This window comes from Salmo trutta, chromosome 30 (genome assembly GCF_901001165.1).
Source record: "Salmo trutta chromosome 30, fSalTru1.1, whole genome shotgun sequence".
Lineage (NCBI taxonomy): Eukaryota > Metazoa > Chordata > Actinopteri > Salmoniformes > Salmonidae > Salmo > Salmo trutta.
The window spans coordinates 15,352,801-15,367,984 of record NC_042986.1 but is presented as its reverse complement, the minus strand read 5'-3'; the positions used below and the strand labels follow the sequence as shown (position 1 = coordinate 15,367,984).

General features: G+C 41.4%; 1 protein-coding gene across 3 annotated transcripts in view; it reads right to left on the bottom strand.

Moving 5' to 3' along the window:
- The window catches only part of LOC115168092 (rap1 GTPase-activating protein 1), a 98,487-nt gene that overhangs the window by 65,595 nt on the left and 17,708 nt on the right, over nt 1–15,184 (bottom strand). For 2 of the 3 annotated variants that reach the window (XM_029722997.1, XM_029722999.1), the window contains exon 1: nt 5,912–6,045. The exons of the other annotated variant lie outside the window; for it this stretch is intronic. In XM_029722997.1, the coding sequence (XP_029578857.1) occupies nt 5,912–5,955 (44 nt within the window). In that variant the 5' untranslated portion in view covers nt 5,956–6,045. Of the gene's footprint in view, nt 1–5,911; nt 6,046–15,184 lie in introns of those variants that run through there. 3 annotated transcript variants of the gene reach the window in all.

The window sequence follows — 15,184 nt, the reverse complement described above, 5'->3', positions numbered from 1 at the left end:
GCATTACCTATTCCTATGACATAATCCCCTTATAAATAATAATTTCTTAACTAACTCATCAACATTCTTTCTGAAAGATAGATTTTCGTCAATCCAGATGCCCAGATATTTATAAAAGGGGGACACGATCAATGAGGGCACCATCTAATGTACATATGCATAAATCATCAGTTGAACAAAGGCTTTCTGCAAAACAATAAAGGCAGATTGAAGCTCTGAAAGAGCCTGGTCAACCTTGGGGGCAATAGCGTACACAACAGTGTAATCTGCATACAGGTGTATGTTACACTTTTTTTGCAGATAGACCAACATTGTTTATATACAGTAAAAAGTACAAGACCTAAAATCAATCCCTGTGGGACACCTTCCGTAAAATCAAGGAAACCTGAACACAATCAGAAAAAACACTGTGTCCTTTCTGTCAAGTCATTTTCAAACCAATTACATGACACCAGATCCATACTGATTACAGACAATCTTTGACTCAATAAAGAGTAGTCAACAGTATCAAAAGCCTTTGATAAGTCAAAGAGGGCAGCACTTCCTCTTATGCATACCCTTTACCACATCCTTTAACACCAAAGTTGCAGCAGAGATGTTGCTATACATCTCGTAGCTAGGAAAGATCTAAGCTGACAGTTGATTAATGATTCAAAGGTTTTGGCTAGGCAAGACAATTTCGAGAGGGAGCACACGGGCCACCTTCCAAACCCTGGGGGATAGCATCAGAGATAATCGTCAGATTAAAAATATATGTGTCACTGACTCCACAATCAGGGGAGTAGAAAGCTGCAGCAAGATAGGATCAAGCAACTCAGCCCCAGTGGATTTTTTTCTTTTTTACATCAATCTTAAGCAAGGTATCTAGCCCTAAGGGTAGCCTACTGTATGTACATCCTAGTTCAACCTATGCTTCCCCCTTTTTCTCCAAAGCAGGGTAGCTTTCCGTTGTGAATAAATATGTGAATGTGAATGTCAGTGTGAATATGATTACTGTTCACAGTGTTTGAATGGATCCCTCTCCAGCCCTCTTGTATGGCCTAGATATCCTGTTTGTTTTGCCCCTGCCCTGAGAGAGCCACTTGAACAGTCTCTAAAACTCAAGAGGCTTTGCCTTCCCGTGTAATCATTGGCTGATCTTTTGTCATGCAAACTTGACCATCAGGACAAAGAAAAGTCGCCCACTCCATGTTGTTTTTGTGTTCTGTAGAGACTAGAGAATTGAATCATTTAAAAACTAAAACCCACAAGGTTGGATACAACCCTCTCATAAGAAAGAGACAGGCTGTTCTTGTACTGTAGATGAGTATTGCTCCTAAACAACATTAAATTGTAAGGCATCTGTTCATCAACTGACCGGGAATATCATTGGAGGAAGCTGCTCTACTCAAATCAGCTGACTGCTTAGAATATCATTTGCTGTTGGTCTGATCCACATTCACAACAATGTCCCTTTCCACTTGTTTGTTCTTGAACAGAGTCTACACCAGGGATCATCATGTACATTCATCCGCGGCCGTTTTGTTCTTGTGCGGATGATCAGGGTTGCATAACATGATTACAAATAATTTGTAGATTGCAAATTGACCGCAAGAAGCCCAAACGGATATAATATTTGACTAAAGCATATTATAAACTGGGTGGTTCGAGCCCTGAATGCTGATTGGCTGACAGCCGTGGTATATCAGACCGTATACCACGAGTATGACAATTAATTAACTAATTACGTTGGTAACCAGTTTATAATAGCAATAAAGCGTCTCGGGGTTGTGGTATATGGCCAATATAACATGGCTAAGGGCTGTGTCCAGGCACTCCGCGATGCGTCGTGCTTAAGAACAGCCCTGAGCTGCGGTATATAAAACGGCCATATACCACACCCCCTCGTGTCTCTTTATTATGCGTGGGAATACTTGCCGCTGATTTTCTGGTGTTTTTACAGTCTTTTATATCCAACAAGGAAAATTCATAAGACCACCAGTTGGAGAACCCTGGACTACACACACTAATCCTTTTCTTTTTTCCCTTAGAGCTTTACATTGCACTGTAGACAAAAGAACAGGAGAGTAAAAACCACAGCGAGCGCATGCAGCCTCTCTGTCTGTGGTTCTGTGATCTTGGGCCATGGGGAAGATGACCCACTGGGCACACACTGGTTGAATCAATGTTGTTTCCACGTAATTTAAAATGTTGTTTCCACGTCCTCTTCTGTTCATTTCAATGAAATTATGTTGAACCAACGTGGAATAGATTATGAATTGACGTCTGTGCCCAGTTGGGAGAGAGTGTTCTGATCTGGGACAAAGACATACTTCCCTGTTTATTTCATGAGTCCCATTAAGACTGTATGAGGAAGGGGCCTGTGAGATGTGTGCTGAGGGAGAGACCATGGAGGAGACGACAACATGGAGGAGAGTACAAAGGGACAACAAATGTAACTGTCTCTCATTTAGGATATGACTGAGTCTCACCATGTATTGGGCTGGTTTGATCGGGGGAAACCAAGCCATAACCCGTGTCTAGTCTACACAAAATCCCCTGCATGGAGAAAACAGGCCTAAAGAAACCCCTTAAAAAGAGGAAATGAGAAGGACTGACTAATGCAACACCACAGAATATACATATAACATCTCTCAAATAGTAGGAAGGACAGCAGAAGACCGATGAACGTTTATGGGTCTCTACTAAGAACTTCAGATCAGCATTACATTCACACGTCTGGTAAGATCATCTCAGAACGGTCTCAACTGTGACCCTCAAAACCACACACCCCTTAAAAACTCTTGCAGCTAGGCAGAAAGGAACTGTCATGTATACTGTGTCATGTACAGTTAAAGTTGGAAGTTTACATACACTTTAGCCAAATACTTTTAAACTCAGTTTTTCACAATTCCTGACATTTAATCCTAATACAAATTCCCTGTCTTAGGGCAGTTAGGATCACCACTTTATTTTAAGAATGTGAAATGTCAGAATAATAGTAGAGAGAATTATTTCAGCTTTTATTTCTTTCATCACATTCCCAGTGGGTCAGAAGTTTACATGCACTCACTTAGTATTTGGTAGCATTGCCTTAAAAAGTGTTTAACTTGGGTCAAACGTTTCGCATAGCCTTCCACAAGCTTCCCACAATAAGTTGGGTGAATTTTGGCCCATTCCTCCTGACAGAGCTGGTGTAATTGAGTCAGGTTTGTAGGCCTCCTTGCTCATGCTTTTTCAGTTCTGCCCACACATTTTCTATAGGATTGAGGTCAGGGTTTTTGGATGGCCACTCCAATTCCTTGACTTTGTTGTCCTTAAGCCATTTTGACACAACTTTGGAAGTATGCTTGGGGTCATTGTCCATTTGGAAAACCCATTTGCGACCAAGCTTTAACTTCCTGACTGATGTCTTGAGATGTTGCTCCAATATTTCCTGCAGCAAAGCACCCCCACAACAGGATGCTGCCACCCCCGTGCTTCACAGTTGGGATGGTGTTCTTTGGTTTGCAAGCCTCCCCCTTTTTCCTCCAAACATAACGATGGTCATTATGGTCAAAGTGTTCTATTTTTGTTTCATCAGACCAGAGGACATTTCTCCAAAAAGTACAATCTTTTCCCCATGTGCAGTTGCAAACCGTAGTCTGGCTTTTTTATGGCTGTTTTGGAGCAGTGGCTTCTTCCTTGCTGAGCAGCCTTTCAGGTTATGTCGATATTGGACTCGTTTTACTGTGGATATAGATACTTTTGTACATGTTTCCTCCAGCATCTTCACAAGGTCTTTTACCGTTGTTCTGGGACTGATTCGCACTTTTCGCACCAAAGTACGTTCATCTCTAGGAGACAGAATGCGTCTCCTTCCTGAGCGGTATGACGGCTGCGTGGTCCCATGGTGTTTATACTTGCGTACTATTGTTTGTACAGATGAATGTGGTACCTTCAGGCATTTGGAAATGACTCCCAAGAATGAACCAGAGTTGTGGAGGTCTACAATTATTTTTCTGAGGTCTTGGCTGATTTCTTTAGATTTTCCCATGATGTCAAGCAAAGAGGCACTGAGTTCGAAGGTAGGCCTTGAAATACATCCACAGGTACACCTCCAATTGACTCAAATGATGTCAATTAGCCTATCAGAAGCTTCTAAAGCCATGACATCATTTTCTGGAATTTTCCAAGTCAACTTAGCGTATATAAACTTCTGACCCACTGGAATTGTGATACAGTGAATTATAAGTGAAATAATCTGTCTCTAAACAATTGTTGGAAAAATTACTTGTGTCATGCAAAGTAGATGTCCTAACCGACTTGGCAAAACTATAGTTTGTTAACAAGAAATTTGTGGAGTGGTTGAAAAACGAGTTTTAATCACTCCAACCTAAGTGTAAGTAAACTTCCTGACTTCAACTGTAGATTTCTTCCCAATGCCATAAACATAGTTTAGAATGGGGAATCCTGGTGCTGGCTCCTCTCTAAATCCGTTGGATTGTGAACAGACTGGTACATTCTGAGAGGATAGCATATCAATATCAGTAGCCATGAAATGTACCTCAAGAAATATCTTACATGAGGTTGAAACTAAAAACCTCTACAGGATGATGTGACAACTGGTGTTGGAAGCCCTGGTTTTGAGTCGAGAAGCTGCTTTTCTGACATTTAAATTAGACAAAGTCGCGTCCCGGAAATACCACTCTGTAGACAACATAATAGTTTCATTCCTCACAGTGAATGCCAATGGGATGCAAGCGTCAGGATAAGCTGATGCCACCTGGTGATGTGGGAAATCAGACTGACCTTTCAAAATGCCAAAAGTACAAAGTGCAAGGCCAATACCAAAAAGAACTATGCCAAGTCGTTTTCCTGTCATAGCAAACAGATCTACAGTTAAAATCCTCCTAATTCTTTCTAATCTGTTTTTGACAAGCAAGTGGAATAATCTCTACTCCTCAGGGTTGCCCAGACTGAATGACACACACCCACAACTTGTCCTTGAGAGAAGCTATTCATACATACCATAGAGCACCTGTTGAATGTGGTGTAAATTCCTACATAGTCTCTGTCTATAGGGGAGTATCCAGTAAAGTCAGAGGGGAGACTACAGCCACCTGAGAGCTCCATCTACACTTAGCTGTTACTGGGAATTCTAGAATACTGTACAGTACAACACAGAGACATAGAAGACTACATAAACACACGTGTCGACACACAAACTGCATACAGACTCTGCTTATCTGTGAGGCAACGATTTGCATAAAGAGAGTCAATCAAATCAACATCGCTTGACAGATTGAGTAAATACACTCTGATTTGTTTACAGTTAACAACCTGTCCGTGTGTGTGTATGTGTGCGTGTGTGTGTTTAACTGCAAAGTGAGCCACACTCTCTACTCTAATTCAATCCAAACTCAATCATACCCTCAGCTCTCATGGGCCTGCCTCCCTCTACGATGTTCTTTACACTGGCTAATTCTATCAGAGTTCCTGTCTGTGCAGCTTCCAGGGAAACACTGTTCTCTCCCTCCTCACCACTCTGCAACCTACCAAGCTTCCTGGGACTATCAGTCAGTCAGGAAATCAGGGTTTAGCTGGTGTTGAGTCTGTCTGTCATAGCTGATGTTAAATAATGCACAACCAGGGTCAACTGCATTGTAATGTACATGGTAGCACGGAATGGTTTTTAACAAGCACAGAGGAAAGACTAATAATCTATTCAAGCAGAAATCACATCCCTTGGTGAAAAGCAGGCAGGCTGACACATGCCCGCCCCCGCCACACACACACACACACACACACACACACACACACACACACACACACACACACACACACACACACACACACACACACACACACACACACACACACAGTAAAAAGTGCTGTGCAGAGGTAGTTTGAGCAGCTCAGCTCTGTAAATGAGAACCGTATTCCCTCTTACCCTCCATACGCTCCAAAAGTGAAACTCCTCTTTCTCTGCGGCATGCCGGCTAATGGGGCGGGAAGTACACCAACAGTGAGTGAGTCAACTCAGCACTGAATGGAGCCTCTACCTCTGTCACTCACTCCCTCACGCTGACTGTGTGTGTTAGAGAGGGAGTGCGTGTGGCTGTCCACTCAGCTCCACTGCCCCTCCCTCCCTCTCTCCCTCCCTCGTCCCCTCTCATGCCTCCTTAACAAATGGGGGGGGGGATAATGAACAATTCAATAGTTTGCTTATGGGTACAAATAATGAGAGTACTATTTATACAAGGTAGATGAGGACAGAAAAGGAGTGTCATTGGAGGTAATGTCATAGATGACAGAAAACAAGAAGTTCAACGTTGTGAGAAACATGATGCAGCTATTTATCTTCACAATCTACTGGGAACTTGTTTTTCACTCTTCACTCTCTCCCCCCCCCTCTCTCCCTCTCTCCCTCTCTCCTTCTGTCTCTCTCTCTGAGGCAGCTGGTCAAACAACCCAGTGCCGGTGGCTGTACTGATAAGGCCAAACAGATCATTACTCTTCTCACAAAGAGACACCACACACCAGCTCCAGGATGTCAACTGTTCCAAGAGCTCCAAGTTACAAGATATGAATCAAAGCTAGAAAAGATGAAGTACCACTCTCTCTTACTACTACTACTACTACTACTACTACTACTACTCCTCACTCAACATACAGTAACCTCCCTTAAAATGTATACTATAGTACAGGGATCATCAAGGATAATCATTTGTAGACTTGAAATTGACCGCAAGAAGGCCAAACAGAAAAAAATATTTGACTAAAACATAATAATTTCAAACCTTGCTTCCATTTGTATATGATCACATCTACAGTATATCTCTCTATTATGTGCAGGAATACTTTGGAACAGTTTAACCAAATTAAAATGACTTGGAACTGATTTGCTGGTGTTTTTACAGTCTTATATGCCCCCCTAAAAATGTTAAACATTTGTTTATATTATTAAAGTAAAATCACTGCAGGCCAAATTCAGTGGGGGAACCCTGCTATAGTACAACCCTAGTAATACAGGAGGGCTGTTTAGAGCTGATACCAGCCAGTGTTAAAGCCTGTAGCACTGTGTCTCTGTATCACTATAGTGATTGGTTTTATTGATTAACTGCAGTAAATATTTGGCCAGAGTAGCCACCTCCTCTGGCAGACAGTTCCACTTGACTCACTGGCAAAGCAGGATCATTGATACCACAAGAATAGAGTCAAAAACATAACTTGGATCATTATATACAAGCAACATTCAAGTTTTGGACAATATAGAACACTTCATTTTTAAATATGCTAAAGACAACTACACGTACTGTGAATTACCTACAGCATTCAAAAAGCCATCATTGTAAGTGAATGTAGGATTGGACTCACAGAGACCTTTTCTGTTTGGAATAAGATTCTATCTGACTGGAAGTAATTCCATCATGAACCAGGGACAAAACTGCCCAATCTAGCTCCTCATTTTCCCCTTAGGGCCAGTGAGGTCCAACGCTATAAGTGTAGAGCACTCATTGTAATTGGATGGATAGGCACTTAATGCATCAATGTAACTGATCAACAAACAATCAATTAGATACAGTTACACCATCTGTTTGCTCCAATAACGTTCATGCCCCTTGACTTATTCCACATTTTGTTGTGTTACAGCCTGAATTCAAAGTTGATTAAAAATATTTTTTTCTCTCACACTTCTACACACAGTAACCCAAAATGACAAAGTGAAAACCTGTTTTTAGAAATGTTTGAATAAGAAATACATAAATATCTCATTTACATAAGTATTCAGACCCCTGAGTCAATACTTATGTAGAAGCCCCTTTGGCAGCAATTAAAGCTGTGAGTCTTTCTGGGTAAGTCTCTAAGAGCTTTCCATACCTGGATTGTGCAACATTTAAACATTATTATTTTCAGAATTCTTCAAGCACTGCCAAATTGGTTGTTGATCATTGCTAGGCAACCATTCTCAGGTCTTGCCATAGATTTTCAAGTAGATGTAAGTAAAAACTGTAACTCGGCCACGCAAGAACATTCGCTGTTTTCTTGGAAAGCAACTCCAGTGTAGATTTGGCCTTGTGTGTAGGTTATTGTCCTGCTGAAAGAAGAATTAATCTCCCAGTGTCTGGTGGAAAGCAGACTGAACCAGTTTTTTTGCCTGTGCTTAGCTCTATTTTGTTTATTTTTTATCCTGAAAAACTTTTATCCTGAATAACATGATACAGCCACCAATATGCTTGAAAATATGGAGAGTTGTACTCAGTGATGTGTTGTATTGGATTTGCACCAAACATAACACTTTGTATTCAGGACAAAAAGTGAATTGCTTTGCCACATTTTTTGCAGTATTACGTTAGTGCCTTGTTGCAAACAGGATGCATGTTTTGGAATATTTTTGATTCTGTACAGGTTTCTGTCTTTTCCCTCTGTAAATTAGGTTAGTATTGCGGAGTAACTATATACAGTGTTGTTGATCCATCCTACATTTTCTCCTATCACAGCATTTTAACTCTTTAACTGTTTTAAAGTCACCATTGGCCTCATGGTGAAATCCCCCAGCGGTTTCCTTCCTCTCCGGCAACTGAGTTAGGAAGGACGCCTATATCTTTGTAGTGACTGGGTGTATTGATACACCATCCAAAGTGTAATTAATAACTGCACCATGCTCAAAGGGATATTCAATGCCTGCTCTTATTCCACACAGAGTGGGTCCATGCAACTTATTACATTTGACTTGTTAAGCACATTTGTACTCCTGAACTTATTTAGGCTTGCATAACAAAGGAGTTGAATACCTATTGACTCAAGAGATTTCCGCTTTTCATTTTGAATTAATTTGTAAAAATGTCTGAAACATAATTCCACTTTGAAATTATGGGATATTGTGCGTAGGCCAGTGACAAAAAATCTAAATGTAATCCACTTTAAATTCAGGCTGTAACAAAATGTGGAAAAAGTCAAGGAGTGTGAATAGTTTCTGAAGCCACTATAAGTTGTTGATTCCGAGTTTTCCCAATAATTTCTCAATTTCTTTAATTGACAGCTGAGCTACACTAACACTAATGTGCAGCACTACGGCTGTAAACATTTTACAGTGTAAACTGTAAAGACCTCTGTCTGGCACTACAGCACAGAACAGACTGCTGAAACTTCCTCAGTTTTTTATCAATTCAGCAGCACTACAAGACTTTTGGGAAGTTCTGGTCCACGTCTGCTTTTCAGATGATTTTATTAAACTAAGCAGTGTGTGTGTGTGTGTGTGTGTGTGTGTGTGTGTGTGTGTGTGTGAGAGAGAGAGAGTGACAGACAGAGCATGCTATCACAGCAGAAGCAACAGGGCTGGAGCCCCAAAGGTCCTCTGACTGGCTGCTCTTTTGTCTTGAAACCTCACAAGGACAAAGAAGCACAGATCCCTCAGTGATAACCAACTTCTCCTTCAGACTCACACGGCAATTGATTCACTACACTGATATCACCCTCTAGCAAAACAACATAACACAACAAGAACGAAAAAGAAATACAGTACATTTTACAAAATATAGAGTTGAACTTCAAAACTAAGTGGGGAGCCAGACACCTTAAACTTCGAAGTTAGAATCACGCAATTATAACTTAATCTCAACAACACGCATTGATCAATGAATACCTTATTAAACAAGTATAGTGTGAACACACTGCATAGAAGGTCTTATTACAGTACATCCACTGTTGTAAATGGAGCATCCTGTCTCCTCCTTCAGACTGGCAATCTGTTAATGTGTAAATAAGGCCATGTGCATTCAATAATGTATCTCCAATCTGGTCTGGCTGTGTGGAGCAGATAGAGGGAGGCAGGGAGGGCTGAGGCAGATTGGGCTCCAGTTTCAGCAGGCAAGCAGGTCATTTGCTCTTGAGCAGAGTATGTGAGCGGAGCAGAGCTGGAGTGGAGTGTGCCCAATTTGACTGGAGTGTGGCGCGAGATTCCCAAAGGCTGGAGCGGTGGCCTTCACGCCCATTCCAATTTCGCTCCAGTAGCGTACACTTCATGAGCTCAGTGCATTCCTGTCCCAGCATGCACTTGTGTGTTGCTATAGCCCCTTGCATTAGCTATTGTCATGGAGTTCGCAAAATATTTTCATAAAGAAACTAATAAAAACGCACAAGTGCAAATTCAAAGTGACTAACAAAGATGAGCAGGACTAAGAGCGAGAAAGGGAGTGCGGTGACATAGTGTCCACAACTAAATAATAATTGTGAAAAATAATCTGAAAAGACACGTATCAAATCAAAATCAAATCAAATTGTATTTGTCACATGCGCCGAATACAACAGGTGTAGACCTTACCTTGAAATGCTTACAAGCCCTTAACCAACAATGCAGTTCAAGAAATCCTGTAAGCATGATGGTGTAGTCCTACTTGCTATGTGCAGAAAGGAACGAGGTGGGTAGATAACTCACATGCTGACCACAGCGCGCGTTGCAAAATAAATGTACACATACATGTTATTCAATCATTGCACCCACACTGCTCGCGCGCGTCTGCGTAGCCAGTTGATAAAATAGAAGTTGGTTCTATTTGTGACGCTTGACGTGCTGCAAGTCCCGCCTCTCCCATCCCCTCATTGGTTTTTAGGAGCATTTACCCACATGGGTGATGGAAAGATTAACTGAGGTCCACACCCCAGACCAGTTGGTGGTGATAATGCACTTTAAAGTTGGTTGCCAACTGCAATATAAAGTCCAAAAAAGAAGAAGCCTGAAGGAGGAGAGATTACTAGAAACAAACTCTGTTTACCCTTTTATTTGTGGATTAACTGTCAGAGTAGAGTAGAGGACCTTGTGCATTTCAGGTAAAAAAAACAACCCAATGTTTATATCCCAGGACAAATTATCTAGCAACAGCAAGCTATCTACCTAAATTGACAAAAATGTTTAATGCTTTTCGACCTGCCCCCAAATTAATATAGTCGTTTCAGAGTTCGTTTTGATATTTCAACCTGTGTGTCCTGATTGTGTCTGGTATGGGTGGACAAAATCAACATGCGCATGATGACGCAGGTGGACACAAGCGCACAAGCATTGTGGTCAGCATGTAAGTGTGTCATTGTAGCAAAGTATTTATAAACAAAAAATCGGATCTCTTAAAAGTTTAGTTCATTTTGTTCTATTATCTATACAATAGGTCATAATTGATTGTGGCCCAATAGGCCTGGCATATTCACACTTTCAAGGAGCTTTTCATTTTGATTGGGTTATTTTGCCTATAAACCACTAGGACTACCTATTGAAAGATAAAAAAAACACCTCTGCGTCTCTACCCAGCCTGGCAAGAGTGGCCCAAAAGGGTGTTTAGCATCCCCAGTGGCTCTGCAAGGCTCCTGGCCTGCTCTCCAGGCACCATCACATGAGCCTGAAGGCACAGACTGGCCAAACCTTCTAAAATTGAATTCCAAGGCACTGTAGACTGAACATAATAAGGCATTTTTTGTTTAATTTGCATTTAATTCTAAGTAAGAAATTAGCCTACATGCGCAATTTATAGACTATAATGATTTAATACAACAAAATGTTGTTTAAATGCTGAGAGCTTTACGTCCCTACCAGCCTATTGTGTTGCACTCGCTTCACAATGTATTTCTTTGTAGGCTTTAGCCTTGACATAATTGAAATAATTTAGAATAAATATTTCATTTTCGTTGCTTTTTAGGCTCCCTGTCTGGCTCCTGACCTATTGTGTTTATATGCTGTTTAATATGACATGCAGTCTATTTGAAATGATACGCGCTTCTTACATTTACCTTTTCATGTTTATTGAAATACTTTTCACTTAAATTGTGATTTTAATGAATGGAGCGAATTTGGAGTGACAAGTTTGTTTTTTTTGAGTGTGGAGCAGTTTTTAGCTGAGCAGTTGGAAAGGACATGGAGCGCTGGAGTGGTGCACAAGCACTCCACTACTCCACTACCGATGAGCAGTATTTCTGACCACTCAACTCTTCTCACATACTCTGCCCTTGAGGAATAAATCAGGTCTGAGCTGGAGAGAAGCGCACACTAAAGAAACAAGCAGCTTTGTGTGTACAGTGCCTTTATATCAGGTCCGGGACCTGCATTCATCATTTCTATCCCTTTTAAAAGAAATCCAATTTTCCCTGTGGAGATGTTTAATGTGTTAAGAGGCAGGCCAAACAATATCAATCACTTGGGTTCACAAACAAACTTTCAGCACTAGGCTAACCAGGGCAGGCCTGCTGGGACCATTGCATCATTGAATCCTTTAGCCAACAACTTTTTATATTCTCCAGGTTTAAGGAGTCAAATAGTTAATACATAGACGCATGGGCTCAACTTTCACTGGGGACCGGGGGACATGCCCCCCCCCCACCACATTTTGAAATTGCATCCCCCCCTCCACAGTTCTATCGTTGGAATGTGATACAAAACGAGGCAAAGGCGTGCTTTAGGACCATGCGGATGCCTACGAGCAGTCGGGTAGGCTGTTTGGAGTGTTTATCCAAATGAACAAAAATGTCCCCCCCACTTCTAAAACCAAAGTTGCGCCCCTGCATAGTATCGTGATAACCTCCTGAAGTCCTTTTGCCACCAATTTCAACCCAACAGAGGGGTCTCTTTAAAGCACTTCACACAGGGAGCTCTGTCTCTTTAAAACTTCCTCTCTGGACCCCAGCATGAAGTGGTAAAGTTAGACTTAGTATTGCCCTTTGAAGAGTGAGGTTGGTTAATTATTCCAAAATATTGGCCCTGTATCCTGATGAATACACTGCCTATAGCTGCAGTATAGGCCTACCTTTAAATATTTTCAGCAGTGGCCTGATAGAACAAGGTGTGCATACTGTATATGCTTGGTTATTTGGAGAGTGGAGGGGGGGCTATTTAAATATTTGAAAGGAGTAAATATTCTAACGTTAATTGTGCTGAGAAGCCAACTGGCCATTTAATTTTCATTACACTTTCATATTTCACTAGCTGCATAGCCAGCAGCATACCAGCCAGCAGCATACCACCCTGCATCCCACTGCTGGCTTGCTTCTGAAGCTAAGCAGTGTTTGTCCTGGTTGGTCCCTAGATGGGAGACCAGATGCTGCTGAAGTGGTGTTGGAGGGCCAGTAGGAGGCACTCTTTCCTCAGGTCTAAAAAAATATCCCCAATGCCCCAGGGCAGTGATTGGGGACAGTGCCCTGTGTAGGGTGCTGTCATTTGGATGGGATGTTAAAATGAGTGTCCTGACTCTCTGTGGTCACTAAAGACTCCATGGCACTTATTGTAAGAGTAGGGGTGTTAACCATGGTGTCCTGGCTAAATTCCCAAGCTGTCCCTCATACGGTCACCTAATCATCCCCAGCTTACAATTGGCTCTTTCCTCTCCCCTGTAACTTTTCCCCAGGTTGTTGCTGTAAATGACAATGTGTTCTCAGTCAACTTACCTGGTTAAATAAAAATGTAGGCTGGGGTGGGTGACTTGCTGCATCCATTGAGCAGAGTAGTGCTGACAGATGCCACCGTTTAAAGCAACAGTAAACTGTTTGTAAAATAAATGACTGATCTTTTTGGGGTGATTCCTATTAAAAAGTGCCAAACCACAACCTGGTGCGATGTCATGTTGGATGAGCCACATACATGTCATTCAAAATAAGATCGATCCCTTCCATCTCTATTGTATAACTACAGTCTATTTTGACATTGTGCATTTGTGACTCGTTTCAGTAAACTAGGCATATGTCATGTGTCATTACACTGCGTGCACAATTATTAGGCAAATTGTATTCCTCAGGATTCATTTTATTGTTGAACAAACACAATGCTCTCAGTCAATCCAAACCTGAATGTTTAGCAAAGGAAAAGTGAGTTTTGTCTTTCTCATGGAAATATATAAGTGTGCACAATTATTAGGCAACTATTAGTGTGCAGAATTATTAGGCAAAGAAATTACAAAAATAATTTCTCCCAACTCATTTGTTTATTCTCAATTTTTAGAGTAAGTGTAACAAATAAGTAACACAAAATGACAATTAAATAACATTTTTGGCCTTTCAAAAATATTCAGTGACCAATATAGCCACCGTTCTTTTCAATAACTGCCATGAACCTTCCATCAATGGAGTCTGTCAGTTTCTTGATCTGTTCACAATCAACTTTCGCTGAAGCAGCAACCACAGCCTCCCAAATGCTGTTCAAAGAGGTGTATTGTTTTCCCTCACTGTAAATCTCACGTTTAAGAAGGGCCCACAAGTTCTCAATAGGATTTAAGTCAGGTGAGGAAGGGGCCCATTATACGGGCATAAAGATCATGGCCTTCTTGAATGCTGAGGATGTCTTCCTTGCAGAAAGTATCTTCCATAAACTGGCAGTAGGTTTGGGAGTTGAGTTTCAGTCCATCTTCAACCCGAAAAGGTCCAACTACCTCATCCTTAATGATAGCAGGCCATACTAGTACCCGTCCTCCACCTTGCTGGTGCCTGCCTCGAAGTGGTGCCCTGTGTCCATTACTGATCCAGCAACGGGCCCATCCATCTGGTCCATCAAGAGTCACTCATTTCATCTGTCCATAAAACCTTTGAAAAGTCTGTCTTGAGGTATTTCTTTGCCCAATCTTGACGCTTCAACTTGTGAATCTTATTCAGTGGTGGTCGTGTTTCAGCCTTCTTGACCTTGGCCATGTCTCTGAGCACTTGACACCTTGTACTTCTGGACACTCCAGGTAGGTTGCAGTTCTGGAATATGGTGGCACTGGGGGATAATGTGTTCCTGGTAGCTTTATGTTTATTCTTCAAGTCTTTTTCAGTTAATTTACGCCTTTTGTTCTCCATGCGTTTTTTTGCGCCCCAGTTGACTATTCGCAACAAAACGTTTGATTGTCCGGTGCTCACGCCTCAATAGTTGAGCTATTTCAAGAGTGTTGCATCCATCTGAAAGGCATTTTACAGTGTCAGTTAAATCTCTTTTTTGGCCCATTTTACCTGAGGTAATGAAGCTGCCTAATAATTATGCACATCTTGATAAGGTGTTATTTACTTTCGCCACACCCTCCCTCATTACACAAATACATATCACCTGAAAATTATTAAATCCAATAAGCATTCAAGTTTATATGGTTTGGAGTTGGAAAATGTGCTTAGAAATAATGATAAGATCAGAATACTCACTTGCCTAATAATTGTGCACGCAATGTACTTCACAGGAGAGCCATTTGAAATGTGTTTTCTGGAACATGTGAAGTTTCAT